This window comes from Hippocampus comes, unplaced genomic scaffold (genome assembly GCF_001891065.2).
Source record: "Hippocampus comes isolate QL1 unplaced genomic scaffold, H_comes_QL1_v1.1 scaffold203, whole genome shotgun sequence".
Classification (NCBI taxonomy): domain Eukaryota; kingdom Metazoa; phylum Chordata; class Actinopteri; order Syngnathiformes; family Syngnathidae; genus Hippocampus; species Hippocampus comes.
The window spans coordinates 461,015-479,096 of NW_017805993.1; the positions used below are offsets into that span (position 1 = coordinate 461,015).

General features: G+C 39.7%; 2 protein-coding genes and 2 long non-coding RNA genes across 9 annotated transcripts; 3 read left to right on the plus strand and 1 right to left on the minus strand.

The window, feature by feature from the left end:
• The first annotated feature begins 209 nt into the window (after nt 1-209).
• Nucleotides 210-4,331, plus strand: arl9 (ADP-ribosylation factor-like 9). 2 transcript variants are annotated; one of them, XM_019892232.1, is made up of 4 exons: nt 210-618; nt 1,247-1,424; nt 1,570-1,745; nt 2,602-4,331. In XM_019892232.1, exons 1-4 carry the CDS (start codon nt 346-348, stop codon nt 2,773-2,775), a joined length of 801 nt encoding a protein of 266 aa, XP_019747791.1. In that variant the 5' UTR covers nt 210-345; the 3' UTR covers nt 2,776-4,331. The 2 variants fall into 2 exon arrangements, with proteins under 2 accessions (XP_019747791.1, XP_019747790.1); XM_019892231.1 differs by having other exon boundaries at nt 211-618; nt 1,244-1,424.
• A 531-nt stretch (nt 4,332-4,862) lies between these two features.
• LOC109529082 (uncharacterized) lies at nt 4,863-8,168 on the plus strand. The gene is made up of 3 exons (XR_002170784.1): nt 4,863-4,874; nt 7,980-7,987; nt 8,105-8,168. It is a non-coding gene; the product is annotated as an uncharacterized LOC109529082 (long non-coding RNA).
• Nucleotides 7,517-11,500, minus strand: hopx (HOP homeobox). The gene is made up of 2 exons (XM_019892237.1): nt 11,248-11,500; nt 7,517-7,798 (listed from the first exon to the last, which is right to left on the minus strand). The coding sequence occupies exons 1-2, from the start codon at nt 11,377-11,379 to the stop codon at nt 7,721-7,723; spliced, it is 210 nt and encodes a 69-aa protein (XP_019747796.1). The 5' UTR covers nt 11,380-11,500; the 3' UTR covers nt 7,517-7,720.
• A 117-nt stretch (nt 11,501-11,617) lies between these two features.
• LOC109529081 (uncharacterized) lies at nt 11,618-17,568 on the plus strand. 5 transcript variants are annotated; one of them, XR_002170782.1, is made up of 5 exons: nt 11,622-11,792; nt 13,301-13,390; nt 14,195-14,745; nt 14,854-14,936; nt 15,302-17,568. It is a non-coding gene; the product is annotated as an uncharacterized LOC109529081 (long non-coding RNA). The 5 variants fall into 5 exon arrangements; XR_002170780.1 differs by having other exon boundaries at nt 11,618-11,792; nt 13,301-14,745; XR_002170783.1 differs by lacking the exon at nt 13,301-13,390.
• Nucleotides 17,569-18,082: the final 514 nt, after the last annotated feature.

Consider the following 18,082-nt stretch of genomic DNA (forward strand, 5'->3'; position numbering starts at 1 on the left):
CGAGAAAATGGTGTTGTACACCCACTAGTTAGTCTGTGTTTTAGCCAAGTAAATGCCCAGCAATTAGTCAGTTAGAAGCAAAGAAAATCGAGGAATTTGTCTTTTTTTCTTTTTAACACTACGTATTTCAATCTTTCCAATCGGTGTTGGTATGATGTTATTTCCTGCCCTCTGTCGGCGGGACTGAATAACTACATCAACAAACACTTGAGGGCGGAAGTGAGGTGAGAAGTTCCACTCGCGCTTCCGATCTCGTAATCCACTTGTTGAAGCTGAGCGAGTTAAGAAGGTTCGTTAAACGGATATGTTTATTTAAACAATAACAGTTTCATTTGAGTGAGCGCCATGTTAGGCTTTCGGGAAGCTGGCGTCATCGGTGTCTCCGTGGCTCTGGCTGGGGGGCTGGCCTATATCGTCTGGAACTACGCGTTCTTCTCTAGGGAGTCCGGTGAAACTCGCCCGGGGGACAAGGGTGAGAGCTGTCGGCAGAGGCGAAGGCCCGCCGGAGAAAAAACGAAGAAAGAGGTGGTGGAGAAGAGGGGTGAAGACGCCGAGGAAACCGTCGATGCCCGCGTCGAGACTATTTACTCCGCCGAGAAAGCCCGGAGAGTATCCGAGGTAAGCGTCACCTCCGGCGGGCACACTTTCATCCACACCTCGGTGATGCTTCAAAGCGCCGGAGAATCACACACCTTTATCATGATGTAATCATGGAATTCAACTTTTAACTTTTTTAAAAACTACCATCAAAGTCTCTAATGACGCCACGGGAAATTCTTATTTGAATATATCGAAAAAAATATCAGTATTGCGATAATGGCCCATGCATTTTACATATCACAAAGACTTGTAATAAGTTTCACGTGGAATTGTATACTTTTATTTAAATTTGACCAGTCCAGCGCAACCTTAAATGCACAATGCCATCCAAAATGTGAACAGTATCCATGAGCATTACAATTGATTTGCTCAGAATACATTGAGCTTGCATGTTTTGTAGCATGAAAAAAATGTTGATTCTTTCATTAGATAAAAACAGTTCTTTTGGTACATGTTAAATATCGCGATAATAATGATATCACAATAATCAACACCCATCTTGCATGTTTTTTTCCAATATCGTGCATGTTAGCTCTTAAACATCCAGCAATTAGTCCGAGTCTTGAGTACAGAACACCTAGAAAATAGTGTGTATCTTAAAGCCAATCTTCACTTTTAATCAGATTTGTGCTTGTGTGTGCAGCAGTCAGCATCAGTTAAGACAGAGGGGACTCAGGTGCTGGTTCTGGGTCTGGATGGAGCTGGTAAATCCAGTCTGCTCTACTGTTTAGCCATCGGTAGCCTGGATGTGGACATTGAGCCGACACAGGGCTTCAACGCCGTCTCCATTAACAGAGAAGACCTGCACATTGAATTCCTTGAGAGTGAGTCCATTTGAGAACCAGTCATACATTTGATTTTCTTGATGAATAGCTCTCAAGTTGTTGAAACTTCAAGTTAGTCTGTTACTTTCTTTAAAACCAGCAACGGGTTTGTTTTTCAACCGCCTCGTCTTGTGTATGTCATCAGTCGGCGGAAAGGCAGAGTTCAGGCCTTACTGGCCGAGGTACATGTCCAAGGCTCTGCTGCTGGTGTTCGTGGTGGACTCGTCTGCTCCGCAGCTCTTCGGCGTCGCCAAGGCACAGTTGCACAAGCTGCTCACTGCCGACCCCTGCTTGCCGCTAATGGTACTGGCTAACAAACAGGTGAGGATGACAGAAACACTCGAAAGCACTGGTGTCAAAATCCGGTCCTCGAGGGCTGCCGTCCTGCATGTTTCCCTTCTGTCCGTGTTGCAAAAGGCCTGATTCAAATAACGAGATCAATATCAGGCTTCTGCGGAGCTTGCTGATGAGCTGATCATTTGAATCAGGGTGTGTTACAAAAGGTTGAGATGGAAAACGTGCAGGAAAATGGCCCTTGAAGACCGGAGTTTGACAAAAAAAAAAAGAGATATATGTATTTTTTTTATTAATCAGCTGATTAATAAGTTAGCAGAATATTTTTCTGCCAAAAATCAGGATCGTCCTAAAAAGCAACAAAAAAACCCCCCAACATATTACTCGGGCCCTAATTATTGATTTCTATTTGGAGATGATAAGTTTGTTGGTTTGGAAAAACGGGATCTGTTCACTGTAAGTGCATATCAATACACGATACAATATTTTTGTCCAATTTATCTTGCTTTCTCTCAATATATTAAATGTGTTTGTATTATTTTAAAAGCGTGTCTAAAGACCTTAAAAAATGTGCCGTAAAAAGATAGGTCGGTACTATTCAAATAGGGTATTTCTGTATTACAGACTTTTTTTTTGAAGGGGCTGGGGGTCTGTAACGTAACCCCCGAGAATGAGCGAGTTCACTGTAAACCAGAAAGTCAAGGTAGCAGTGTACTTCCATGACAAATTCCAATTTAGACAGGCCTTTGGCACCATCTTGTACAGATGAACACAAAAACAATGAATATGCAAGTTTTTCTGTAAATAATGGCGAATTATAATAAATAAAAGAAGAAATGGCATCTTTCCTTGAAAAGGCACACCAACAAGTGTTGTCTCGTAGGATCTCCCGGGTGCCTGCAGCATCACCGACCTGCATGACGCTTTGGAGCTTTCTGAGGTGGGAGAGCGCAAGATGTTCCTCATCGGCACGTGCGTCAAGAAGGGCGAAGCTGAAGTCAGCTCGGGCGTGCGGGACGCCCGAGAGCTCATTATCCAAATGGCCAGCGGCAAGTAAACGTCGGTCGACCTAATTTTCTATTTCCGCGCCTTTACGCCCGCCGGTGTTATTATTGTTCTGTTGTACTCATTTCGCCGTGTTCACGGGTGGTCGCAAAAGTAGCGGTGACTGAAACAAAGTTGAAACTGAACCAAAGATGTTTTCAACGAATTTGTCGTATAAAAAGATCATTTTTGGACAACTTTTTTATGGGTACAAATATGGCTTTCATCTAATATTGTGACTTGTAACTTTTTTTTTTTTTTTTTCACGAAAGGATTTCTTGTAATTGATCTATACACGTAATATGACGATGAAGAGTTTTTCTTAAAATACGCAGCTATAATTGCGAGGAAAAGGTCATATTTTAATACATTAAAATTGTAATGTTGCAATTCCCATTTTTTTGGAAAAAAAAGTTGTGTGTAAGAAAATACTCGTAATGTTAAAAAGATAAAGTCAAGATATTGCATGGAAAAAGTCATCGTCGAGCAAAATGTCATGTTGAAAGTATTATTCTGACTTTATTCTGGTATCTTTTTTTTCTGCATGTAATATTGCGAATTTCTGCTCATAACATTTCAAAATATATCATTCTGGAAACATTGTTACTTTTTCTCTTGTATTACAATGTTATTTTTGTCACATTGGTACTCTTTAGATCGCCATCTTTTACTGTGTGGCTATGATCTTCCTCACGCTCCATTTTAGCTTGGAGCATGACTCCTTACAACCACAAGATGGTGCCAAAGTTCAATGAAAGATTTTCAGGAAACAGTCAAGCAAAAACTGTTGAAAACGTGTTTTTTTTTTTTTTTTACAACAGTTCTGAAGTGAGGGGGACTATACCGCGTGTGAATTGCTACTTGAAAAGTTATATGACAGTAACTTATACTGATGAATGTCAATATGGTGATTTATTTTTCAACTTGAAAAAATTTTTAATTTAGAGATTTTCAAGATAGAAAATTGTAGATTTTCTAAATGGGGTTTTACAAGAACAATGTCATTACTCAAGTTTAAAGTTATCGAAAAATGTAGATTTTCAAGTTAAAAAGTCGTATATATTCAATATTAAAGTCATATTTTTGAGAAAATGCTGTATATTTTTGATATTATACAACATATTTCACATGAAATTATGTCTTTAATTTCTTACATTAACCTATTATTTTTCTATTTTTCTTCTTTTTGGGATTCTAACCAAAAATCCCCCAAGTAAGAATTTTTTTTCTTTTTTTTACCAATTAAAATTAAAGAGCATTGTGTATTAAATTTGGTAGTTTTTATTATATTATTCACTTGATGTCCTGTAGAATTACGTCAGGTGAGGCATGTAGAGTGTGACTCGGGTTTCACGTGTGTGGTTGCTACGGACTCGCGTCTCCATGGCAACAAAGGCCAGTAAGCGAGGCTCCTTCCTGACTTCTTCCAGTTGTGTTTTTTTTTTTTTTTTGCGGAAAAACAAGGTAAAGTGAGAACAGCCAGGATATGTCATGCGATAATCTTAAAATATTTATTTGACAATATGCGCATAGTCTTATGATTTATTGCAAGGATCAATATATAGTTTCCAAAATTATTCAAACAATGACAATCTGAAAATATATTGTTTTTATCTTATTTTTACAATAAGTCCAGCAAAAGAAGTTTAATAATGTTATGATTTTCATTAAAAAAGAACATTCTTGTTCGATTCGATTAAATGAACATGATTTAAACGGTTTTACACACACACACACACACACACACACACACACACACACACACAGAGACTGGGCATGAACTCAATTTCTGCGCTTTAATTTTGGCCATCACTTCCCCTCCCCTGTCAGCCTGTCAGATTAAAAGCACACTCGAGCGCCGTTGTAATCGGATCAAGAGCCCACACAGGAAGCGCAACTCTTGGGACCGATCCTTCCCCACTGTAATTAAACACGACGTAATGTCATTTATTAGCAATGATTGCTGATGGCTACGCTACGATAACACATTGTGGCTTCAAATCACGCACAGCAATAATCCAGTCACAGTGGAACACTGCTATTCGCCTGGCGGTCGAACTGGCAATCATAGACGGATTGTGTTGTTCCTTTGAGCTGCTGTAACAGATTCTAGTGTTTCTGATGTTGTGTTTAGTCCTAGTTTGGTGAAATTAGGAGCCAAAACAGCTGCAGCAGACATTGCTGAAGAGTCCCTGTAACGTCTTTTTACTTACCCAGGCTAATCCTGGCTCCTCCCCAACACATAGATCTTCGAACATTCAAGATATCACTTCATCACACTTTTTTTGACACCAATGTACTACTTTCCTACGTGATAAGGCTTTGGCGTTTGTGGGAGATGACTAATCAATTTAGATCGAGTTGGGTTTTGTTTCTGTGTGTAAACAAGACAAGAGTGCATGGAGAGTGCGTAGAAGAAGTCAATAAAAAAAAACAAAAAAACAAGTTGCTTCCAAGTGGCAAATTCCTCACAGCTCTGCTCGCTCCTCTTAGCAACAAACAAAAACAAGGCACCATTTGCATTCGGTTTGCAAAGTGCTCCGAAACGTCACAAAATGCTCACTCAAGACATTTAACATCGCTTTGCTTGTTAGGTGAAATTACGGTAGTCATACGCACAACAGTTTGTGATTAAAAAATAAATAAAAAAAAAGCTTCCATTTAAATTTCATTTAAGGTGGAGAAATTTATTTTACTATATTTTCAAAAGTAGCATATTTTACGGACAATAATCACACAGAATTTTGGGTCTTGTAGCCTATAGGACACAAATTTAAATATTCAAGATGGCAATTTTAAGACCTCAACAATTATTGTCATACATACAGTATATCACCAGATTTCGTTTGTTATTCAAAAATATGTATTTATAAAATTATATAGCGACATATAATGATATTTCAAGCTTGAAAAATACAAGTATTAACCACAGTTTGGCATTACTGAAGTAAAAGGGCATCATGAACATTGAAATGTACAACTACGGAATATTAAAAAAAATGTATGTCATTAAAAACAAGAACATTTAAAGCTGTTTTTAGCATACTGCCAGCTGCTTTACAGCGTTTTGATTGATTCAAGGCCCAACGAATATTGTGTTCTGTGATAATATAAGCACCAAACCTACCAAAAGAAAGAGTAGACTTATATCTTACATCTTACATTCTTTAGTCACAAGCAGTAAATAATAGATTGGTTTCACCCAAAACAGGTTTCGGACCAAAAACCAGAGCAAACATGTTTTTTGGGTGAAGAAATATGTCAAGCACAACAGTGATTTTGACACTTATATTGTTTTTCTTTTTTCACCACACCAAACTTAAAACAACAAACACGAGTCTGAGAAAGGGCTTCAAAATAGTCACAACTAAGAAATGCATCATGAGTGACATTAACTCACTGCATGGGTCAAGTTGAACGTCCATGGCTTTTTTTCACGGCATTTGCCATTCACTCCATGAACGCGTCATCTGTTCTCACAATTGTGACACACGCTTTGTACCACGAGACACACACTTTGTACCAACTGCCGCAACACACGCAGTTTATGCCATACTTATGCACTCTGCTCAAGTGTTACTCCAAGTCAAAAGATTTAATTTTCAAATGAACTCAGCGCATGTTTGTGGCACTAACACAATACTGCAATATAACACACACTTGATGAGCAGCATACCAGAAGTACCTGTTGGGTGGTTTCAGCCAAGCAGGTTGTGCAAGCACTTTCTAACCGCATGCAGGAAACCTCAACCTCCATCTGACCCTGGCCCTCCTTCTTTTAAACTCACTTCACAAACTCTTTCACAATGCTGTATAGAGGAATGAACCGTAGTTACCAACATAAAGGATGCCATGTTTTCATAATTTCACATAGTTCTTAGGTGTCTCTGTAAAATTCTGGTTGAAATCACTGTTTTGAGGGGGCGGTACTTTCTAATGCAGCTGCGTCAGATAGTATCGGTCTCCTGGTATCGTACCATTTTTATGCATACAAGTACATATGTACAATATGCCCACTTTAGGCATTTTCAATAACCTCCAGTGTCCAAAGGAGTGCTCATTGTTGTACATTTTGTTTATCAACAGTACACCGAGAAAGAGAGAGTGCCAAAGCTAGCGCACGACTATGAGCTCACATCCTTTTTCCAGACGGGTGGACAATGGAATGACATCACCTGTCACATGTTTGTCCCGTGATGCCGAGCGTAGCGTCCGGCTAGTGTTTCTGTCTGTACCGTGGGCCAGAGCCTTTGAGTCGGGCCCACCAGATGACAAATAATACGTCAGAGGAAATGTAAAATACCAGAGGTGGAAAAAGTACTCAATACTTAAGAAAAAGTAAAGATTCATGTGTAAAAGCAAGATTTTGGTAAAGTACTGATTCAAATCCTTTACCAAATTAAAAGTAAAAAGAAAAAGTTCACTCTTAAATGTACAATGCAAAAGTAAATAATATTCTGTGGTACCTTAGAGGATTTGTACTTAGTGGCTTCCCATCATGGGAAAAAAGTACAAGTAAAAAGTACATATTTCAAATGAAGGGGGTTCAGGTAAAGAATGGTCAAATAAAGCACAGACACCTGAAAAATTGGCAATACCGTTAAAAAAATCTTTCTTCGGTTCTTCTTGCCACTTAAAAAAAATGAGCCTGTAAAGTACAGATACCTGAAAAGTACCGTAACAAAGTATTTGTGCTTAGTTTCTTCCCACAACTGTTGAAATGCCCCCTAAACACGACACAAAGACCAGGTTAGCCATGTTAACGCTTAATTTATTCACAATAATTTCATGTAAACACATTGGTTATATAGTCAACAGCACACAAGAACCTTCACAATCCATAAATTCAAACAGCTTCATAGATCAAATGAAAAGAGTCAGGAGGAAGAGGAAGTTCCAGGAGAAAGGTCCAAATAGGAGTTGGGGGGGGGGGTGGAATGATGGGTTGTGGGTGGCTCTCAATCCAACACAGAGCCCAGTTCAGCCGGAAGACCCTCGGCCTGGCGCCACTGAGACGTGCGCTGCTTGAACCATTTCTGGAGGGAACACAGAAGATGGAGGGAGGTGTTAAAACAATTGTGCTGTTTTTTTTTCCCCCCCTTTGACAACAAATTCCTCAGCACCTGAAAGATGAGAAGTGATGATGTAACAGACATGAATAGTCCTGAGAACAGGTGCACTTGTGATTTCCCCCAACAAGGTTTTTAAACAAAACAGTGGCTTCTGTAAACATGCAGCAGGGTACTTGACATAGTAAAGAATCTGTGGGACCTAAGCCCTTACTGGGACTAAGTGCCAAATCACTTGGTCGAGTTTTTCAGCGCTTCTATGTTGGTTTATAGCTAGGTGTCCAAAGTAGAACCCAAATCAGTTGGTCAAAAGTAACATATGTATTCTTGAAAAAGTAAATTAAAAAAAAAAACATTTTTGTGCATAGGTTTTCTCATGAAGACCCTGAGAAAAGCCATGTTGGCATTAGGCTATTTTGGAACACTGCTGTATATGTATGTATATAAATACCTTAAGTGGAAGTACAGTAAATCTCTAGGCACTAATTCAGTAACAGTTTATTCTGTGTACATTTTTGTCAGTAGTAGTTTTTATTGGCCACTTGTATGTCTTTTTTTTTTCTGGGCTCTTGGGCCTTTCGCCGTTTCATAACCGAGGCAAAGTTGACTGCTTTTACAGCTCCCACTCCTCCAAGCAAACAAGAGGCTCGAAGTCGCGGCGCATAGAGTCTCCGGCACGTTGTAAATGCTGTTTATGTGAAACGGGGAGTGGCGCGCAGCCTCGTGTGTTACTTCTATATGTGTTCCTGTCTATATGTTACTCTGTGTGTGTTTGTGGAGTTAAACCTTCCCCAATGAGGGCTTTGTTAACCATCCAAAAACGCTTTGTGAGAGGAAATGAAGTCAATTCTTTTGATCAGGTGCCATATGTGAACCTTGCACACCGCCCAGACTGCACCAAGCCCTCTCACACACAATTAATAGAAGCACTTGCAAACACTTGGTGTGTGCTTGCATGCGTGTGTAACCCATGTGTGACTTTTTACAATAGTAACTCACACACGCTCACTAAAACATGCAGACACACATGAAGGGAAAGTGCCATACCATACTTTGGGAGGGGGAATCACATTTTATTCATTTATTCATTTTTTTAATAATCTTTGAGATCCTTTTATTGTATATGCAAGATGATTTGGTTTCGAAAAGTCCAACATTCCCCTTTTCAGATTGCACACTGGATTTCTTATGGATATTCGAAAAAAAGGCTTCACTCTGATTGGAGTTTTGTGGAACACCGCTTTGCTGTGATTGGTAGTAGGCTATACATTGGCGTTTTGAGGTAGACAGGCGTTCAACACCCCGTTATGTTTTGATCCTTCAATGTAAGCTCTTACTAACATTATCGGGTAGAATTCACCAAGCGTTGGATTTTTCGGCCAACGAACACCAAACAGGAGATGGCTCTGGTCTCGACCATCGTAACCGTGTTGTTGCAAAAGTAATCATGGAAACCGCTGAGTTATAGTGTTGTCCGGGCCATAAGACACACTTATTACACTTTAGTTTTCTCAAAGATCTGCAACGTGTCTTGTAATCTGGTGCACCTTGCATATGGATGGTTGTCCACTTTTCAATTGTTCATTTTTAATTCAAATTCCTTCCAATTACGTTGGGGTTCTCATTGTAATCCACAATTAATTGCAAGCAGGCGTCCATGTTCTCATCACAATGAAGGTACAACTACTTCCTGCTTCTGTGCCTAAGAATTATGGGAAATGTAGTTTTACTAGTCAGATGCCTCGGTCAGACTGAATGTGAACTGAGCTTTTCTTTTGGTCAAAGGTGCTAGTGATGTGTTGTAGTACAATATAACTTTTCGAATACAAAAACTTAACGGCTAGTGGGGAGAGGTGGGTAACCTACGAGACTTAAAGAAGTCTCCCCAAAAATGTGCCCAAACACAGCAGCATTCTGGTTCTGATATACTCTGGAATTTCCCACCATATAAATTGAAGCTATTTATTACTCGACTCATCTGAGGTTTGCAACTGTTCTAAAGTTTTAGCTTTGCACAACATTTTTGTCATTTTTTTAAAGTGAATATCCAATCTGGAATTGAACTTTTTTTTTTTAATCTGTTACTGATTTAAATCAGGGGTCAGTAAATAGGTTGCAGGTAAATTTTTCTTGGGCGAGCCTCAGTTTCTGAGAGTTTTTGCTCAGAGTGCCAAGTGTCTGTCTGTTAGATCAGGTTTGTTTACGCTGCCGATTCGTGCTGGTAAATGCTGTCAAACCTGGCCTAACTAGTTTGTCGGCTTAGCATGGAAAAAAAAAATTATGCACAATTTGCAGAAAGATGAAAGCGTTTTAAAAACAGAACAACTTTACTAATGTGGGTCTTGATTATTGATGTGGGCGGAATATGATGTTGATGATGGTGAGTGATACTGGACGTGTCCACATCACTGTGGTATCTTTACAAGGGAGGACACTCTTAAAATTAAAAAGTTTTACACCTACTGGGGTGTTAAATGTTTGTTAAAAACTGTCAAAACCTTTTTTCGTTTGTTTGCCCCCCCCCCCACACACACACACACATATTTTTAGGCTTTGTGATACTTAGTCTTTTTCAATATGAAAATAGCTTTGAAATCCAAACAAATCTGTTTCCCCAACTTATCAACACCCCTCTTTGGTTTTCTGTTTCACACTTGCTGACTCGAATAATTCCATTCCAGTGCAACTTTTTTAACCCAAACTCAATTCCAAAACTGACCACAAGAGAGCCCACAGGGGCCAAAATGGTTGCACAATATGGGTTGTAATGCAGTGTGCCTCTAACTTGGATATTTGAAACAAATACGACAGAGAATGCATAATTACAAAATAGAATAAATGCAAATACGTTCAAAGTAATATTTTCATCGTTACATTGAAGTGTGTGAAATGTTATACATATATCATTTAAAATGTACAAACATATTTTTAATGATCAAATTCTGTTTAAGTCATGTTGGAACGGGATAATCTTGTCTTCTGCTGGAATACAAATACAGTTTACATAAAACGACATAGTAGTTGCATGAAAAGGATGTATTTTAACATATATTGTCCAGTATTGTGTTTGCTTTTAGGTGTTCTAACATTCACTGAACTAATTATAAATTATTTACTAAACTATTATCAACAAACTAAATTATAATAAAACTTGTGTTTTTATTAACTAATTTTACTTAAATTCAAGCACTAGACGAGATTAAAAGGGGATTTTTAAGAGTGCCACTTTTGCGAAAATAAAAATATATTGACAATATGAATAGCATGATTAAATGAATCTAATATTTACATTATTAAATGTTAGTATCATAAAACATAATATTAAAAAATGTATTGTAACTAGACATCGTCGAATCGTAAAGTACGATTCCATTCGCGCAACCTGCATGCGTCCGAGTGATCGGGGCACGACTCACCTGCGTCTCCTCCTCCGAAAGTCCACACTCGGCGGCCACCAGCGTGAGCGTCGTCGCGTCGGGAACCTTGCCAGGTTTAAAATTCTCCTCCAAAACTTTGGTCTGGTACTCGGACAACTTCATGCACTCCATGTCGTCGGTTTAGCGCGGACTGGAGGAGGGAGGCAGGGGGGGTTAGCTGCGGGCGGGCTGTACAATGCGGAGGCTCTGTTGTGTGTTCTTGGACGACTCGCCGTTGGCGTGTGATGGCTCCCCGCCGGCGGCCGCCGAGCGGGAGTCCCGAAGGTCGGAGCGCTCCTTTGGTGGAGGCGGAGCACTGACGTCAGGAACTACATGACACCCGGATAGTGATGTCAACATTCCTGTGACAGCTTGGAACGGTCGCAATGCAGAGATGTCACAAGTCATTTAACTGGAAATGAGTAACACTCAATGATTCAGTTTTATTTTTAAAAGTAACTGCAACTGCCTCGTTTGAATTTCACCAGTCAACGGTGCGACATATACTGACTGTCATTTGGACTAACCAAGGAAGAATCAGTGATGTAAGGAGCCATTTAAGGGCACTGCGTATAGACCCACAAATGACAAATTACTTCGTAGACTTAACCAATGACGATCTAGATTAGTTTTTAAGAAGCGTATGACGTTGTTTTTGAGGAAGTTGTATGTTTGAGTATTCTACATGTTTTATATACTTAGTTCTTGTCAACATCCTTGTCTGTTTGTGAATTGAATTGTTCAATAAAAAAAAAAACTAATAAAAAAGAATTCACAGCAAAGACAAAAAAGAAGTCACCCTCTTCCCCATGAAGAACAAAAAAAAAAGATTTGCCTTTTAGTGCCCCCCCCCCCAAAAAAAAACAGGATCACGGTTTTTAGGAAAAGTACATGCCGATTGACACATTTTTTTAAGGTCCTAAAAAGAGTGCATCTCAGATTTGACTAAAATAAATGCATTAAAAAGTACGTATTTGAACTACCAAAATAGAATACTGTACTGTCATTGTAAGTTTACGTAGCCTCACGTTACCATGACGACAATTTGCTTATTGACATGAGTGAAAGCGTCAACTTCCTGATTTCATTCCAAGTAAAATGATATTTTATTGTGGCACACGTGCTAGTCAATCACACATAGACTTTTGGTCACCATGGTGACCCAGGATATCGGTGCTGATAAACTGTCAGTTTATGATGGCCAAACATGGTACAATACCGAGGAAAGCATTAAAAAGCGTCACTGAGGTTGCGATATAAAAGGTGATTGGCTCTTAGGACGCTTTTAGCACATGACGCGCTTTACTGCGATGGCAAATGTATGCTAAATAACATTTGTGATGTTAAATTGTCATAGAATAACAAACGTGCAAGGTTGTTACCTTTAGCATTATCCTCTAGCCACTTAGCAGATATCGAATTAAAATTACACATTTTTCACCTACAGCTCATGAACATAGTTTGGATTAGTAGTTGACTGATAGTGTGAAAATAATGCTAAAAACATTCAGTTTAGATGCATTGAAACATATTAAAAGTGAATAGATAAAATTGTAAATCAATTAAATATAAAAATAATATATAAAAATGGAACTAAAATGAAATATTTTTTACGTATTTTTTCACTTTTTTAATTGAAAATGTATGAAACTTCAAGTTAAACATTAAATAAAATCTGAAAATAATTCGGATGAAGTGGAAAAAATAAAATGCAATGAAATGTAAAAAATACATGACAGTAAATACATTCATAAAAATAAAAGCAAAATCAAAATACTGTAAATGGGGAAAATGAAATGACAGCAATTCAAAAAGTGTATAAATGAATAAAAATGAAGATAAATGAGTGAAATCAAAGGTTACAAAAATATAATTTGTAAAAAGTAAAAATACTGAAATAAAAGGGAAAATCAAGTAAAATATGACAATTAAAATATAAATGAAGAAATGAAAGAAAAAACTGAATCCATGAATAAAAGTAAAATAAAATGCAATGGCAAACAGCAAATCTTAAAAGCCAATCCAATCGCTTATTTTGAGCCTTTGCATCAAGCATACACATGGAGAGACAGACGGCAACCAGTTGGTGTTGCTGATGAACCCCGAAGTGGAACAAGCGAAACGTGATGATAAGAGCCCGAGTGTGAGTCCACAATGGAGAGTGCACATGACGGGCCTGCCTGAGTAAAAATAACACAAGTCATGACCCTTCACTTCCTGTGCTGTGCGCTCACTTCATTTGGGAACAACAACAACCACCCCAGGAGATTTCTAGTTTTTTTTTTTTTTTTTTGTGTTTTATTTATAAATTCCCTCCAGGAATGTGGCAAACCAAAAAACATCCCAATTCATGTTCCACTGGGAATGAAAAAGTTGCTTGAGCCACGGATCTGCTTGGTGTGAAGGTTTAGTTTGTGACTAAACCGGGATGCCGGGGGAAGTTGATGAGCATGAGGACGGTATGGCGTTGAATAAGGAGGTGTGGTTTTGTGGAAGAAAAGAGCGTGGGCGATACATAATCGGGATGAGGGAGATGAAGGGGGTCAAAATGCTAAAAGAAGTATGCAAAGAAATAGTTTGGATGGGAATTGGGTGGTAGTGAGAAGGAAGATGGGTAGGGAGGAAGTTAAGGTAGTACTTACATTTAAGAAGGAAGACAAAGGCATAAAATGTAACCCTGTGGCATTGAGTAAGAAAATACAAATGAAAATAGGAGAAGTGGATACAGTGAATTTACTAAGGAATGGAAATTGGTTGTAAATATTGAAAAAAGTGTTGACTTTGGTGTATATTGGGAGAAAAATGATAAGTGAAAAGAAGGTACTGGGGGAAAGAGGTACAAGGAGTGATTACGGGATTAGGGTGAAAGATATGGTACGGGAAATTCAAGAAATATTGTATAGAATACAAATGATGGGCTTGATAGTTGTTTTGCGTTGTGTCCCAGCTCTTGTTGGTATCGAGGGAAACCAGAACATGGAGACAATAGTGAAGTGGGCAACAGTGTAGTCTAACAAAACGTAGGTATTGGGGTAAGTAAAATGGAAGTGAAATGGATAGTTAAACAGATATAGATGAAGAGATGTCAAACGCAGTGGAGTACTGAAAGTAAAGGAAGATGGTTTTACAGAATTAAGAGCAGTGTGGGAGGAAAGAGATGGAAGGAAGGTGAGAAAATGCAAGAAGTACCTGTAGTAACATATGGCATACTCCTTACCAGTAGGTGGCGGTAATGCGTCTGAACGTTTCTTTCCAACTGCCATAACATTTCTTAAGAAGAAGAAGAAGAAGAAGAAGAAGAAGAAGGAAGAGAAGGACTCTTCGTTGCTACCATTAGGGTTAGCAACAGTTGCTGACGCAGAGCGCTGCGTAGAATATTGTCTTGCTGTTTTAGACTATTTATTAGGAATGAATTACTTTGCTGTGTCGCTGACGCGATAGTCGTCGTCGTGTGTTCATTCCTGAGCCCATCAACGACCACCCCGGAACTCCACAAAGGTATATGGGTTTATTTGTCATTTAAATACTGTAGTTGTCCGCCTTCAAACTGTGACGCCGACGCGATGGGAAAGGAATGCTAAACACGCCTCGTTTGTGATCACCAAGGTCAGTTGGGACACCACCTTCTGAGTCGCGAGAGACGCCTAGATTGTTCTCCACTTTTCCACGTCGGCGGCCGCTAAAATAAGGTAAGCAGAAGACATTGTAATTCTGTACATTCAATACGATGAATTAAGGTGTGGAGGGAAGTAGTACGGCCCTCTAAAAACCGATTGCATTCCACTTTCGATCGAACTCATCCCTTGGTGAATTGTTTGACGATGGCTACTGTTGAGAAGTTCGAAGAAATTTTGTCTCAAGTTTTGAGTAATTTGGATGCCCTCCCTGTTGCATTAAACCAACCATCAATCACAGCACAGGGTAAGCACCATTAAAATTGGTGACGGGGAGACAAATGTTGATGCCACCACAATTAACACAAGTGACACGCACAAGGGGCTACAAACCATAGTGAGACCAGTTGCATGCTGAAGCTAACCGTTTGTCTCTCCAGGTGGCGGAAGGTGAACCAGAGTTGCCACAAACATCCGCCTACTTGAGAGTCCTCAGCAGAAAGTGGAAAACACCAAGATGGACAAGGCCAAGGAAGGTGGTCTCCAGAACCAACAAAGCAGTCCAGCTGGAGAAGTGCGGGTCACAGTGGTATCACCTGAAGATGGTCAGACCGGCACGCGGCAGTACAAAAACCTTCAATTAAGTATAATGGTGATCGCGTGCCTTATGTTGGCTATTTCAGTAATACAAACGGCGACGAAAGTGGACAGACACACAAGGGGGGTTGCTAGACACACTTCTGAATGTGGGTTACCCCACCAACTAACAATACATCATGTTAATGGGACAAACAAGGCGTACATATTTGATTTGTGTGACGTGATTGAGTGTGGAGGATATAACAGTTCTTATCGGGAAAAGGATGTTTACCTGTGTTTTGATCAGACTCTACAGAACCTGTGTTCAACTCAAAAGAGTTACACTGGGCCGTGGTGTCAGACGTGGGGACAAGTGACCCATTACACTGGGTTATGGGTCCCGAGCAAACAGGTGAATCGTGGTCTGCTAGCACAGAAAAATCATAATGAGATTATGGATCGGATAAGTTTTGAGCGCATTTACAGTCTGTCTCAAAACCCGGTGATGTTAAGTGTCATGCAAGAAGCTATAGGGGGATCCAAGTCAACATTTGTCATCGTGGGGGTGGATGTAGCGGGGAGGGATCCCCTGGGAGTGGTTCAAATTATCGTATAAACAAATACCCCCCACTTATCCACAGGGAAACAGTAATAAGGCCACCGTCAGCGAGAGAAGCTATGAGTGTATGCGAAAGAATCCACTCCATAGAATTGTACCACCCTAGTGTCGGTGTTTTCTCCAGTGGACAATCAAACAACTCTAGCAGTGAGTGCAGTGATTTGAAAAATAACTGCATTTGTTTCAGCTTTACCATGGACGTGGGCGCGGGACGCATCCTGGTGTGCCTCCTTTTGGGAATGCCTCACAGATCGGGCCCTGTGCCGGATCTGGTTCGTTTTAGTATTGCAGAGAGCGCTGCATCTTGGCGCAAATGGACTAGGGCACGAAAGGGAGGTGCACCATTGTCCGTCTCGCAGCTCAGTCCCTTGCTCGGTCATCAAAATAGTCGAATGCAACAAACCACACCCGCCATATTAAATACTCGGCGACGCAGAAACATTTTGGCAAAAATATCTTCTGGAAGTACCAGTGGACGTATATTTGACCCTATGGTGAATTCACCCACATACATGGATAGATGCCATCGGTCTACACAGGAGGGTTCCAAATGAATTCAAATTGGTGGACCATGGTAGTGCACGTTTTGAGAACATACCGATCATTTCAGCATTGTAGACCGCATCAATCCCGTTTGTTCCAAAGCGCAAAGGTTGGCTAATTTAACTACAAACGCCGTTGAGGGAACTAGGCCCATCTTCCTTAATGGCGATCCAAAGGAGAAAGCCGCTAGATATGCTGCTGGCTAAGGAGAATGGAGTCTGCTCCATGTTTGGGGAACTTGTGTTGTCCATACATTCCTAAGAACTCTGCCCCTGATGCCTCCAAGGACTGAGATCCCTCGCGGTCGAATTCAAAGAAGCCTCTGTCATCAATAACCCGATTGAAGATTGGTTTCACAACATGTTTGGAAGGTGGAAGGGACTCATAATGTCTGTCTCAGCTTCCCTTCGAGCTTTCTCGGCAATTTTAATCACTTGCGGGTGTTGCTGCATTCCTACGTGCTGTTCTCTTTGCACCAAGTATGTAACTACCATAGAAGGGGCCAGCAAAGAGGATCCCCAACCCATGATGCCTTTGATATTCACAATATACTTGCTTTAGTATTCCGTTTTGCCTTTTGTAATCCGAGTTATTTCAGGTCAAAGTTTCAAAAATATGACTGCAAATGTGTTTCTGAGAACAAAAGAGGGACTGTTTGTGGTGGGTGTGTATGAGAAGTGAAAGAAAGTGCAGATGCTGTGCCAGGAACAGACGAGTGGAGGTGAAACCACAGGGCTGACTGAAAACACACACACACACACACACACACACACACACACACACGCACGCCCACGCCCTCTTTGGAGAATTGTATTAAAGGCTGGGTCAAAGAAAAGGTGTCTTCGTCATTCTGCTTCGCTACCTTTGCGGTTAGTAACAGCTGCTGACCCAGAGCTCTGCCTAGAATATTGGCTTGCTGTATTAGATTATTTGTTAGGAATAAACACTTTGCTGCGTCGTTGATGCCATAGTTGTATGTGTGTGTGTGTTCATTCCTGAGCCCATCAACGACCACCCCTGAATTCCACCAATTTATATTGGTTTATTGGTCATTAAAATAGTGTGGCTTCGGTGTCAATTAAATAACATTCAACATCTACTTTGTAAATTGTTTCACTGCAGTGACTGCATGACATCAACTGTGTATTTTGCATGAAACAAATCCACTACACTCCTACAAATTTTGATCATAAATCTTTAACTCCCAAATGTAATAAATTAGTTTTAACAAACTAAATGTTTACTGTACAATATACAATATTAAAATGAAAAGTCATAAAATGACAAAACTAAAGTGAAAAAATAAAACAAAAAACGACCCACAAAAGAAAAAAAATGTAAATGAAACCGTGGGAAAAAAATGCCCCACTTTTTATTCAACTAACCCTTGGTGTCTGTTAAAACAAATAAGAAAAACCTATAATTCTGTACAAAAAAAAGTAATGCACACTTGGTAGAAATGTGACTTTTTGGGGTCATT